At 43.9% G+C, this 12950-nt stretch overlaps 1 protein-coding gene across 1 annotated transcript; it reads left to right on the top strand.

Moving 5' to 3' along the window:
• Nucleotides 1-1412: 1412 nt before the first annotated feature.
• LOC147436478 (isocitrate lyase-like) lies at nt 1413-4456 on the top strand. Its single transcript, XM_086489351.1, has 4 exons — nt 1413-1526; nt 1619-1686; nt 1778-3374; nt 4049-4456. The coding sequence occupies exons 2-4, from the start codon at nt 1678-1680 to the stop codon at nt 4147-4149; spliced, it is 1707 nt and encodes a 568-aa protein (XP_086345477.1). The 5' UTR covers nt 1413-1526; nt 1619-1677; the 3' UTR covers nt 4150-4456.
• Nucleotides 4457-12950: the final 8494 nt, after the last annotated feature.

Here is a 12950-nt window from a genome sequence, read left to right on the forward strand (position 1 = left end):
TTAGAGCTGAGTCACGCCTAGTGGGAGTGGGGTTCCCATACAAATAGGTGGAATTAACAATTGCCCTAGTAAACTTGGCTGCACCCAAATTGTGCACGTGGATGTTGCCCTCTCCATTGCTTTGCCAGTGGCGGGGCTCTTGAAGTTCCTTATGTATATAGCTCACAATGCTCACTAGATGGAAGCACGAGTGGGTGGAGAAATAAATTGTGTCCGAGACGTAGCTCTTTTTGGATGTGTTTGACCAAATATATTTGTCTAAAATAAAAAAATCTAGGGCATGTTATATATCACTAGATAGCTCTTCAGAAGGAGAATCTGAAACTATAATGGGTGCCAAATTTAAAATTGATTTGTGAAAATTTTAGCTATTGAGAAAGAGCTTCCCCCCCTTTAAAGTGTACCACCCATTCATGCTTTCACTCCACTGCAGAAGGCCAATTCCCAACCTGCAATCACGCTAGAGGTGATGGCCTGCAAAGGTGCACAGGAAAAGGTAGGAACTTGCAAGTCCAAGGGTCTTGACAAACTAATTCATGCCCTGGTAGAAAATCCTGCTTAGTCCCTACATTTTCACGAGGTATTAGTGGGTGCTCGAAAAATTCGGCCATACCTTTTGGTCGAGGGTTGTGGGCCCTTTTTAGCAGGGTGATCATATCCCCTCTACCCCCAATCCTGCCAGGTTGAACTCAACTTGTATGTAATTCATCGAGATATAGAAACTCTCTCTCTCTCTCTCTCTCTCTCTCTCTCTCTCTCTCTCTCTCTCTTGTTTGACAACTTGTCGTGCGAAACATCCGGTAGGATACAGCTAATTGCTTTTAAATACAAATACGTCGAATAGACAAATATGTGCGATTTGAAAATGTGGCTTTAAACATGGCCTCCATGGAGTGCTGCTATCAACGTTGCATACATACATGTCAAAGTGGCAGAGGCTGATGATCAACTCCTAAAGAAAACTCTGCAATTAAAGAATTGGGGATGTGTGTGACAAGGGCCTTAATATTATCCAAATATGGATAAATCATAGTCGGATTGTTCAAGAGAGCTAGCTCACTGGAATTAGTATCTAGGAAACAGTACCAACTTCCATCTACATCATCGATGAGGTAAAGCGAAGGTATCCCGTTAAGACCAACAGTGCCCCCCCCCGCCCTCCCCCTCTCTCTCTCTCTCTCTCTCTCACACACACACACACACACACACACACACACACACACATGCGCAGGGGTAGTCGCCGCAGACTCTCCGGTAGTCAGCCTCAACTGAACTCATACGCAAACTCGGCTCTCGACGCTCGACAGTTGTCTCTCCCTCGCTCTCTCTCTTACGCGCACTTGCACACAGACGGACCCCTTTTCAAGTAGAAGAGATTGAATTCGTCTAGTAGCTCTGCGTGGCCCGCGCCGATCGGCCCATTTCGGGATTCTCTCTTTCTCTCCCTCTCCCCCAATCTATAAAAAGCCCCCACACGTACAGCGTCGCCAACCAAGCACTCTCACCAGCTACAGCTCTGGTCTCACGTAGGCTCTCTCTCTCTCTCTCTCTCTCTCTCATGCACGTACACGAACTGCTTGTAGAGTTCTAACCGATATTGGGCTTGGCTTTTTTGCAGTGTATTGGATTTTCTTGTTTATCGCAGTACCGGAGGCTGATCCTCCCACAAGCTCCAATATGAATCAGGTACGCAAAATTGAGCAGCAGCACAACAACCCTCTCTCTCTCTCACACACACACACAATATATATAATTATCATTTTTCTTGTGAATGCAGTTCATCATGGAAGAGGAGGCCATGTTTGAAGCAGAGGTGAGAGAGATGGAGGCATGGTGGCGGTCAGACCGCTTCCACCTAACGAAACGACCCTACAAGGCAAGGGATGTGGTGCGCTTGCGTGGCACGATGCGGCAGCAGTACGCATCAGACATGATGGCAAAAAAGCTGTGGAGGATACTCAAGACCCATCAGGCCAACAAAACATGCTCCAGAACCTTTGGATGCCTTGATCCTGTGCAAGTAGCCCAAATGAGCAAATACCTGGACACCATTTACATATCAGGATGGCAGTGCTCCTCTACCCACACCAGCACCAACGAACCTGGCCCCGACCTAGCCGACTACCCCTACGACACCGTCCCCAACAAGGCCGAGCACCTCTTCTGCGCTCAGCTTTTTCATGACCGAAAGCAACGGGAGGCTCGCATGGGCATGAGCCCTGAAGAGCGTGCACGCACACCCTTTATTGATTACCTTCGCCCCCTCATCGCTGATGGTGATACCGGCTTCGGTGGCACCACTGCCACCGCCAAGCTTTGCAAGCTCTTTGTCGAGAGGGGTGCTGCCGGTGTGCACATTGAAGACCAAGCTTCAGTAGCTAAGAAGTGTGGGCATATGTCTGGTAAGGTGCTTGTTGCCATATCTGAGCATATCAACAGGCTTGTCGCTGCACGCTTGCAGTTCGACCTTATGGGTGTCGAGACGGTGCTGGTTGCAAGGACGGATGCAGAGGCAGCCACACTGTTGCAAAGCAACATTGATAAGAGGGATCACCCCTTCATTCTTGGCGTGTCGAATCCTGCCTTGAAAGACAAGCATTTGGTGCTGTTGCTTAATGAAGCTACCATGGCCGGAAAGAGCGGCACGGAGGTGCAAGCTTTGGAGGATGCTTGGATGAAGCAAGCCAATATAAGGCTTTTCAAAGATGTGGTTGCAGATGTGTTGAGAATGCTCCGAATCTCGGAGAGTGAGAAGAAAGCCCGGTTGGATCAGTGGTTCGATGTGGTGGATTCGCTCTCTCGGGATGAAGCAAGAGCCTTAGCAGAGCAGCTTGGAGCAAGCAATGTGTTTTGGGATTGGGATTTGCCGCGCACTCGTGAGGGCTTCTACAGGTTCCAAGGGGGGACAGATGCTGCCATTGTGCGTGGGATTGCGTTTGCGCCGCATGCCGACATGCTGTGGATGGAGTCGGCAGGCCCGCACTACGATCAGGCACGCGACTTCGCCTTTGGCGTGAAGGCTCACCACCCTGACATACTTCTTGCGTACAATCTCTCGCCATCTTTCAATTGGGATGCAGCCAACATGACGGAAGCGCAAATGCAAAGCTTTATACCAGATTTAGCGAAGCTTGGCTATGTGTGGCAGTTCATTACTCTTGGAGGGTTCCATGGGGACTCTCTCATCACAGATACTTTTGCCAAGGATTTTGTGAAGCACGGAATGCTGGCGTACGTGCAGAACATACAGAGGCAAGAGAGGGTACATGGGATAGAGACTCTTGCCCATCAAAAGTGGTCGGGTGCGAACTATTTCGACCACTTCCTTAAGACGGTGCAAGGAGGGTTCTCTGCAACAGCTGCCATGGATAAAGGTATCTTATTCTGGTTCTTTGGTCATGCCAAATGAGTTTCAAGCATGTACCATTATCCTGGCATCCACATATATTGATAATATTCACTTAAACTTAATTAATCTCTCGTAGCATGTCATGCATATAGCATTATTTGTGGGTATTATTTAGAGAAATTCATATAAACCTTAAACCCTAGATTGTCAAAATCAGTTTATGTAGAGAGATTTTTATGAACCCTAAACCCTAAATTGTCAAAAACCATATAAAACTAGGGGCGGGGGAATTATTTGTAAACTTACAAATTTTGGCTCCTAAAACCTCACCTAGATACTAATTGAGCTGTGGACTAAAATGTCAATTTTGATCAATTGTAATTTTAAGCATGGATTGGATTTTCAACTGAAATCTCACTATTACAAGGGACCGGCACTATTTGTAGTGGATTGCATTGCAGCAAGGGGCTTGATTATTGGATACAAATTTGGGTTCAAAGAAACAAATGGACTATATATTATGTATTAAGTTTGGGTTGAAATGGACTATATTTATTATAATGTATAAATTTGGGGTTGAGCTTTGAATACTATTTATGTATTCAAATGTACAAATTTGGATTTGAGCTTTGAGTTCTGTATGGAGAGCCATATTTTCAGGGCTTCAATTTCTGGTGTTACAATGATGTTTGGATGCAGGTGTGACAGAGGACCAATTTAAGGATTCACCCGGGCCAGGATCAGGTGCCGGCCGAGGCAGCGATGCATTGCAGACCATGCTTGCCAATTCAAAGCTGTAAAAGGATCTAAATCATTACATCAATTCTCATTGATTTCATGCTGCTGCATTATGCAGCCAGCCAGTGATGAAACCTCCATTGGCGGCATCTTGAGCCCACCGGATTATGTTATATGCTATATTTCGATTCATTTTGGTGTAGTTATTTACCATTTAGTGTCGGCAGCCCTCATCATATAAGAAGCTATTCGAATCTACGACGTACTAGTTGTACCCAAATCTCAAATTTCATGTACTCCCGTCTGCAAGTTTTTTATCATAAATTTTCCCACCCCCACTCTTGCAGAGTGGGTGCATTCATTGTGTAATTTCTGAATTTTTATAAGTGAATCTCTCTCTCTCTCTCTCTCTCTCTCTCTCTCTCTCATATATCTCTTTATAACAAGACAAGGAAACTATATTCACCCTTTTCTCATCCAAGTTTATATAATGTGGTAGGTCCAGTGGTTATCTCAATTGATCCATCTTAATGGACAGGTCTGGAGTTCCAAGACTCATCATCGGGTAGATTTTCGATCTTTGAGGCTTGGGATTGTTCCTATGATGTCAACATTTCTTCTCGCCCTCTACCCCAGCTTACTATGCTTCTTTAGATCAATTAGTGTCGGTGGGATTTCTTGTTGGCACTGCCGGACCAGCTATGTGCTTATTATATTGCAACGGTCCATTAAGAAATTCGTCAAGGCGATGATGTCTACAATAATGTATTGATAGGCTTCGCCTTCTTTTTGCTTGTACACCAGTGTGAGAACTTAGAGATTTAACTTAATGTGATTAATATCACTGTCAATTAATATGCTAATGTCAAGAAATAAAAGAATGCAAGATAGAAATAGAGCAATGACAATAGATTGCACTTGAATGGAGAAAGAACATTGTGTTACAAATGAGACCAGCTTATGGGCTTTATATACAAGTTGAGGTATAGGGGAATATCCATCACATGTGAATTATACACAGGTGGGAATACACATGTTGAAACTTACATAGGTGGAAGGAGTCAATGTGGGAATTAGAGAATAATGGTAGGTGGAAAGGAGTCCACCTTTAATCAAATATTAGATAACTTTTATATCCTCCCTTAAGGGTGGACTTCTCGTTGTAACGCATTGAAATTGATGAACAAAAAACTTTGTGAAGTAGCCACGTCGTAGAATATACATGCTATCCCCTCTCAATGAGAAGTTCATCCAGTAGGGATCAAACTAAAATTACGAGGAGGTGTGAAGAGATGCACACGATTACTTGCATAAGCATGTAATCCGATGTGCCAAGAACAAGAATGTCATCCACAAAAAGACCTAAGATAGACGAGGTCTGCCATATGTAGATATTTTAGTATGCCACGTTCCCAGCCACATTTGAGCAAGTAGTGGTGCATGCGGATGTACCACTCTCGTGCAGACTGTTTTAAGCCATAAATGGGCTTATGTAATTTACATACATAATCAAGGTGGTGAGGATCTTCAAAATGAGGAAGTTGTAGCATATAGATGAGCTCTTGGAGCAAGCTATGTAGGAAGGAGGTTTCTATATCAAGATGATGTAAAAGAAGATTAAACTTAACAGCAAGTGCAATAAGAATTTGAAATGTAGTCATACCCAGTACTGGCGAATAAGTGTTGAAGTAACCCACACCTTGTTTTTGAGTGAAGCCTCGAGCAACAAGACGTGCCTTGTAGCGATTAACTGAGCTATTGGGGTGGTATTTCTTCTTTAATAGCCATTTGCAAGAGACAATGTTATGATTCTTAGGAGGTGGCACAATCTCTCAAGTGTATCTTCTTTGAGGGCTTGGAGCTCATCCAATATGGTGGCATGCCACTCCTTGCTCTCGCTAGAAGGGAGAGCATCAAGAACGGAGAGGGGAAGGGCATCTTCAAGAGGCTCTGGTGGATGTTCAAGGATCATTTCATCGCTAAGGACAGTAGAGAAATTGGTGGCTTCATAGATCTTGCGAAGAGAGTGGATGCGGCCATGCGAGCTAGAGACGGCTTGGTCCAAGTGTATACCGAGGTGTGTTGCGATGGCAAGGTGGCAAAAGTAGAGCTATGGGGCTCGACTTCGTCGACATCTGCTGGGATGGGAGTACCTGGCAAGGCTTCGTGGGAGTTGCGAAAAAAATGGCGATCGTGAAGGTGAGGCCGGTAGCGAAGGTGATGGGAGCTCACGAGGTGCAGCAAGGGATAAAGGGGTGGTGCTTTTATGAACCGTTTGAAGTGCACGCATTATATTGGAGTCGCCGTGAAGCAAAAAAGAGATTGTCGAGGTGAAAAAGTTGGGGTGCGATGAGGTGAGGATGTAATTGTGGGTGAGTGCGGTGAGTGAGGGCGACGAATAAGAGGCGGTGATGAGAGTGGAGCATCGAGTGTCTGCAGCGTGATGAAAGTAGCTGCAGTCGGGGCGCACAGTGTTGGTGATGGTGTCAACTGCGAGGAGATGGGTGCAAGAGGTGGTGCAAGAGTGTTGCCGATTGGCTGTGCATGAGAATGCGGGGCACGAGGAGGTGGATGGGCGATGAGGGGAGGCCTTTGGATGGTGAAGGGAGGCTCAAGATTGTGCCCAGAAGGGTGAGAAATTTTCATGGGTGTGTGTGGGTGAAGGCGTCAACAAAGATTGATGAGAAGAGTGGACTAGTGCTGAGAACGTAGGGTGCAATGGTGGAGAAGATTTACTTGATATGATGAATTCTTCATTAAAGACGATGGTGCAAGCGAAGATAAACTTATGATGGTCTGAGATATAGAGACGGTATGCCTTGATGCCAAAGCGATCGCCATAGCCAACAAAAGTTGTGCATTGAGCACGTGGTGATAGTTTTGATAGAGGTTGCGTCACAAGTGGGTATGCAATGCTGCCAAAGATGAGAAGGTGGCCAAGATGAGGTGGGTGACCGTGCCAAAGGGTGTAGGGTGTAGTGGTAGGATTGCGGATGGATGGAATGCGATTTTGAATGTAGCAAGCAGTGGCGGTAGCTTCTTCCCAATAGGTGTCTGGGAGGCTAGCTTGAAGAAGCATGGCACAAGCAGCTTCGAACAGTGTGCGATTCTTGCGCTTGGCACAAGGGTTTTATTGTGGGTTCTCGGTGATGGAGAATTCATGTCGAATGCCAGCAGAAAGACATAGATCTTTGAATGCATGAGAAGTGTACTCTCCACCATGATCTGTGCGGAGAGTGGTGGATCTGTGCGGAGAGTTTTAATGTGGCAGCCATGTTTAGTCTCAACTAAGGCCTTGAATGTGCAAAACTGAGAGAAGGTTGAGGATTTCTCGGCCATGTAGTAACTAATTGTGTATTTTGAGAAATCATCTACAAAAGTAAGCATATACTTATTGCCAGTGAGGGAGTTGACGGGCAATGGGCCACAAACATCAGAGTGGATGAGGTCAAGAGGTGCAGTGGCTCGTGATGTGATGATGTCGGAAATGGGACGTGATGTGCTTTAGCAAGAATGTAGCCCTCACATAGTGTGATGTAAGTGAGGTGCTTGGGAAGACCTAGTGCAAGTTGGCGATGAGTGAGTTGGTGAAAAACATATTGAGAAATATGTCCTAGTCTATAATACCATTTGAGTGTGTTTTCTTGTGTTTTTATGGATGATGCAGATGCATGTGCAGGCAATGAGTCACCTAATGGATAAAGACGCCCAGTTTTGGGGACCAAAAGTGTGACATACTGACCATCTTTGTTTTGTGACGAAATGCGGCAACCTTCTCCCATGAATTTGATGATGATGCCGTTGTTGGTTAGCTCAGTGACAGAGGTGAGATCTTTTCTTCAGACCAGGGACATAATATACGTGAGAAATAGTAGTGTGTAGGCCATTAGGTAGATTAATGACAGCATCTCCATAGGCTTTGGTGAGTTGGATGCTATTATCATCGAGGCATACTTCTAAAGGGTGTTCTAGATAAGTGATGTTGGATAGCCACTACAGGTGATATGTCATATGATGGGTGGCGCTCGTATCAAGTAGCCAGATATTGGGACATGAAGTAGCTATAGTCGTGGCATATAGTTGCAAAGGATAAGATGGGCTATCATAAGTAGATATGTCAGTATAATGAGCTTGACCATCAATAGAAGGAGATGGTTGGCCATGTTGTGTCCCCCCTTGAGGGTAAGAAGCATATAGATTAGGGTGAAAGATAAGACGATTACCTTGATTGTGTGGTTGCCGACAGTCCTTTGTGAGGTGTCCAAAGCGATAACAGTTGGCGCATTGCTTTAAATTTTGGTGACTTTGGTGGCTTTGAAATTGTGACTTTCTTCCAAAATTATTGGGTTGTCAAGGAGGGCCCGAATGTTGAGGCTTCTTGCCTTGTAAAGGCGTGAGTTTCTTGTCATAGTGACAAGCATTGTAGACTTTTGTGAGCTGCTAGTACGGTGGCAAAGTGTTTCGTCTTGATGGATCTTGGCTACTAATTTTTGTAGCTGCAAGTTAGCCGTGGTGACTTGTGTAGTGATAAAGGCTCTCCATGACGCAGGTAGGGAAGCCAATAAGAGCATACTTTGAAGCTCTTCAGGGATGGCAAGCCCTGAGATAAGTACTTCATCTAGAAGTATTTGCCACGTCTTCAAAAACTTGGAGGATGACTTACCCTCTTGCATGGTAGTGATTACCAATTTCTTGATCAGGGAAACTTGGTAGACGAGGTCAGCATGCTCATAGTTCTTCTCGAAGAACTTCCAAATGGCACTAGCAGTAGTCAGCTTTTTCACCATTTGGACTTGCCGATCTTGGCAATGGAGAATGAGCTCCATCTTGGCACTTTTGTTTCTACTATGCCAAGTATTGTAGGTGTCGATGAAGTATGTTGAATCTTTGTCTTCAGGGTGGTCAAGTTGCTCTTTGGCTCCTTACGTGACGTCCCAAAGTTGCAGTTGCGTGAGGTAGAGGTCCATCCAAATCTTCCACAGTTGGTAGTTTGTGCCATTAAGCTTGTCGATAATGTAGCGGGGTTTGTAAGTGGATGCGGAAGATGAAGAAGCTAACTCGGCCATCTTTCGAGGTTTTGGATTTCTTGAAAACAATGGAGAGTGAGGCTTCGAGTGTGGGCTAGAGAGGATGGAATTCTCTTAGCGCTAATTAGAAAAAACTAATCTTAAGTTCTATCGATTTGATACCATGTGAGAACTTAGAGATTAACTTAATGTGATTAATATCACTATTAATTAATATGCTAATGTTAAGAAATAAGAGAGTGCGAGATAGAAATAGATCAATGACAATAGATTGCACTTGAATTGAGAAAGAACACCTTGTTACAAATGAGGGCAGCTTATGGGCTTTATATACAAGTTGAGGTATAGGGGAATATCCATCACATGTGAATTATAGGTAGGTGGGAATAGACACATATTGAAAGTTACATAGGTGGAAGGAGTCCATGTGGGCATTAGGGAATAAAGGTAGGTGGAAAGGAGTCCACCCTTAATAAAATATTAGACAACTTTTACAACCAGCTCTGCTGAAGCACAAATAATTAGAGGCTTACCCTTCTCGTTGATTGCTACGCAGCGTACCCAAAATGTTTTCGTGCATGGTTTTCTCCATCAATTAATTTGGGGCTCTCAAGCTAGGGGTTCCACGTGCAAAGTAGGATTTGGATAAACATGGAAGTGTTGAGGCATGCCTAAACCTAACACTCATGGTGAGAAAAAACTTATTTCTTTCTTTCTAGTTTTTTAAGAGGTACAAGTGATATTTGAAAGGTATCGATCTTGGGTCCTTACACACCCACACATCCACCTTAACCACTAGGTTACGACAACGTTGACATTTCTTTCCTTTTACATTGAGTACACTCTCTCCAATCTATTATTTCGTGGTTGTCATGAATACATTTAATTATGATAAATGCTTCGTTGATCTATCCACCATGGGAATGACATGTGGGATCAGAGCTAATGTGTACTTAACATGCCCTAATTACATCGGCTAAGATTTTTATGTTAGATTTAATGCTCTCTCTCTTTAAGAACTAAATAGATTCATAACTCTTTTGGGACTGGATTAGTGTTACACAATTCTAATTATCCCTATGGATTTGGTCAAGTCTATATGGCCACCACCTTAGCCAATGTTTAGAGATAGTTAGATTAAGCATTAGATTGTGTGCGTTTTTTTTCTTTATTTACACAAGGAAAAATTATCAAAATACCCCTCTAATTTGTGGAAATTCCTAAAATACCCTTCAAATTTCAAAAATTCCCGACGTACCCCTCATATTTTGTTAAAATTTCCCAAAATGCCCTTCAAATTTTCCAAAATTCCCAAAATACCCCTGGTTGTGAGAGCAAATTTATAGAAAATAAAAAAATATGTAGCTTTTCATAAGAAGACCGATTGTCTATCAATACAAGATACTAAAACTAGAATTTGACCTGGTTATGTAGGCTTTAGAGATGAATTGCTTCATTATTTTTAGACATAATAGTCTTTCTTTGGGAGGTAATTTGTGACAAATTACATGCTAAACACTAAACAATAGATCTCCATTGTCAAAAAGAATAAAGATTAGGAAATCGTGAACAATCCAACTAAAATAGATAGAAAGGTATTTTGGAAATTTTAACAAATTAGAGGGGTATTTTGGTAATTTTCCCTTTACACAACTATTTGCTTTTGTGTGCATTGCTATTATGCTCCTCCCCCCCCCCCCCCCCCCCCCCCCCCCCTCTTTCTTGAGCCAAACTAGCTTTCTTAAGAGAATTAATCGCGAATTACAATGATTATGTGTGCTTAGTCATCGTTTATAAGGTTTCAATGCACTAACCCATGCTCTATTTAATCCAAGCAACCAGAAATGACATGCCAATAAACTCCATTAATTTTGGCTTGTTGCTTTTGATCGATTGTGCGTGCTCACTTACCCTTGAAATTTGAATGAGTATGAAAGTGTGTGGCATTGAAGACAAAGTACCCTTGAATCAATAATAGGAAAAAATCATTTTTCCAAACATATTAAATTTCTTTCCTTGAATTTACCTCAAAGAAATTTTAGAAAATGAGGTTTATTTTGCTGGTTTTTACACTAATCTTCTCTATTTTGGGGTGGAATTCTTCTTTTCCCCTTGCCCTCAATCGTCGACATTTTTGAAATTGAAAACGGCATTAAGCTGACACACATTTTTCCTGAACACTGCCTTGAATGCCTTTTGGAAATTGGGAGAGCCTCTTTTGTGCATGAGTTTACGAGTGAAAGACAAAAGTACACTTGAATGCCTTTTGGAAGAGCCTCTTCTGTGTGTGAGTTTATGAGTGTGTGCTTTTCTTGAATAAGGCCGGATTCAAACGAGGTGGAGGCAGCCATGCACTGACCACAATGGCGTGAATCCATTAGGCAAAAAATATAGGTCACATTTCCGGACCCGTCATTTCATGGGTGACCCCCCCCCCCCCCCCCCCACCCCCCGAAAATTTACCTCTATCGGGCACTTTTGAATGCCATTCGTGGGCGAGAGGGCTCAATCTTTGATCGCAGGGTTGAGACGTTGTGAGCGGGATGAAAACACACACAGCGCCTCTATAACGACCCGACACACACTCTTGGGAAGATACACACACACACTATGGGGCACCACTCGGCTTAGACAACACACCTGGCCGAGACAGGGAACACACCTCTAGAGTGAGAGGAGAGAGACTATCCACTTACCCACTCCACACAGAGACACACACACACACACACACACACACACACAAAAACTCAGCTCAAAAAAGGAGAACTTCTGATGTTTAGATACAAATGATCTTGGGCCAACACCAATGGGGCAAACAGCTCACACAATATGGGTAAAAGATACCAGATACAATCACAAATTGGAGAAGAAGCTTCACTCACCGGAGAAGATTACACAGAAAAACAGCAGAAAAAGAGTGAGTAATTTGGCAAAATGGACAGCGCCATCGCGTCCGGAACGGCCCAAAACCCCAGTCTACAATGTCAAAGTGCTCAAATCCGACATCGGATGAGCAGTTTACGGCCAAAACAGGCTCCAAAAACCCAAAAAACACAGTTGCGGTTGTTCCTCCTCTCTTCTCCACGTTTTTTCTGGTCTTCTCTCAGTTTTTTCAGTTCCCACACTTAGATTTTTTAGTTGGGCACCCTTGGCCTTTTAGATGACCTCAAACGGACCCCGAACAGGCCAAAAACTGACCTCGCAGTGCATAGTTGTCACCTTTTTGCATCATTCGCACACCGGGCACATCAGCTTTTTTCCAATAATGCATCTCGCCACCACGTGAAGTGGCCCCAAAAAGTGGTCCTAATGATGACCTTTCTGCATAACTCTCACCAGAAAACACCCACGTTGTGTCCGTCCTCTCCGCGTGCAAATATTGACCTCGTTCGCCCTCCTGACGCCACTAGATGCCATCTGACGCACCTGCTGACCTCACGTCGTCGGCCCGCGGAGAGCTTCCTCGAGAAGTTTTACGCTCTATAAACTCCTCATTATTGTAGAAAAAACATACTGGTACTGGTGATAGTGAAAATCGATGCACTATGTACATGCTGTCCTACCTGTACACATGTGGGCCCCACATAACCACCTGGCTAAGGAAAATGGGCAATCCTTTATTTGATGCACCATGCATGTATATGTACATATGCGCAATCCCTTGCTCCAAAAAACTCCTGACATAATTTGCCCATCCCCTAGCCTGCTAGATCATTCATGATCAGCAGCAGCAAAGAGAGATATGAGACTCGCCGCATCACAGGTCTCCTCATCCCTCACCAACACAGCTTGATCCACAGACAGCTCATCTTGCTCCACCATCATCAACCTAGCAT

This window comes from Adiantum capillus-veneris, chromosome 18 (genome assembly GCF_014529385.1).
Source record: "Adiantum capillus-veneris isolate H3 chromosome 18, ASM1452938v2, whole genome shotgun sequence".
Taxonomy (NCBI): domain Eukaryota; kingdom Viridiplantae; phylum Streptophyta; class Polypodiopsida; order Polypodiales; family Pteridaceae; genus Adiantum; species Adiantum capillus-veneris.

Excerpts from the sequence above, each read along its gene's own strand:
- LOC147436478 (XM_086489351.1), top strand. Across the intron at positions 3,375-4,048 it reads AACAGCTGCCATGGATAAAG|GTGTGACAGAGGACCAATTT; the intron begins GTATCTTATTCT and ends GTTTGGATGCAG.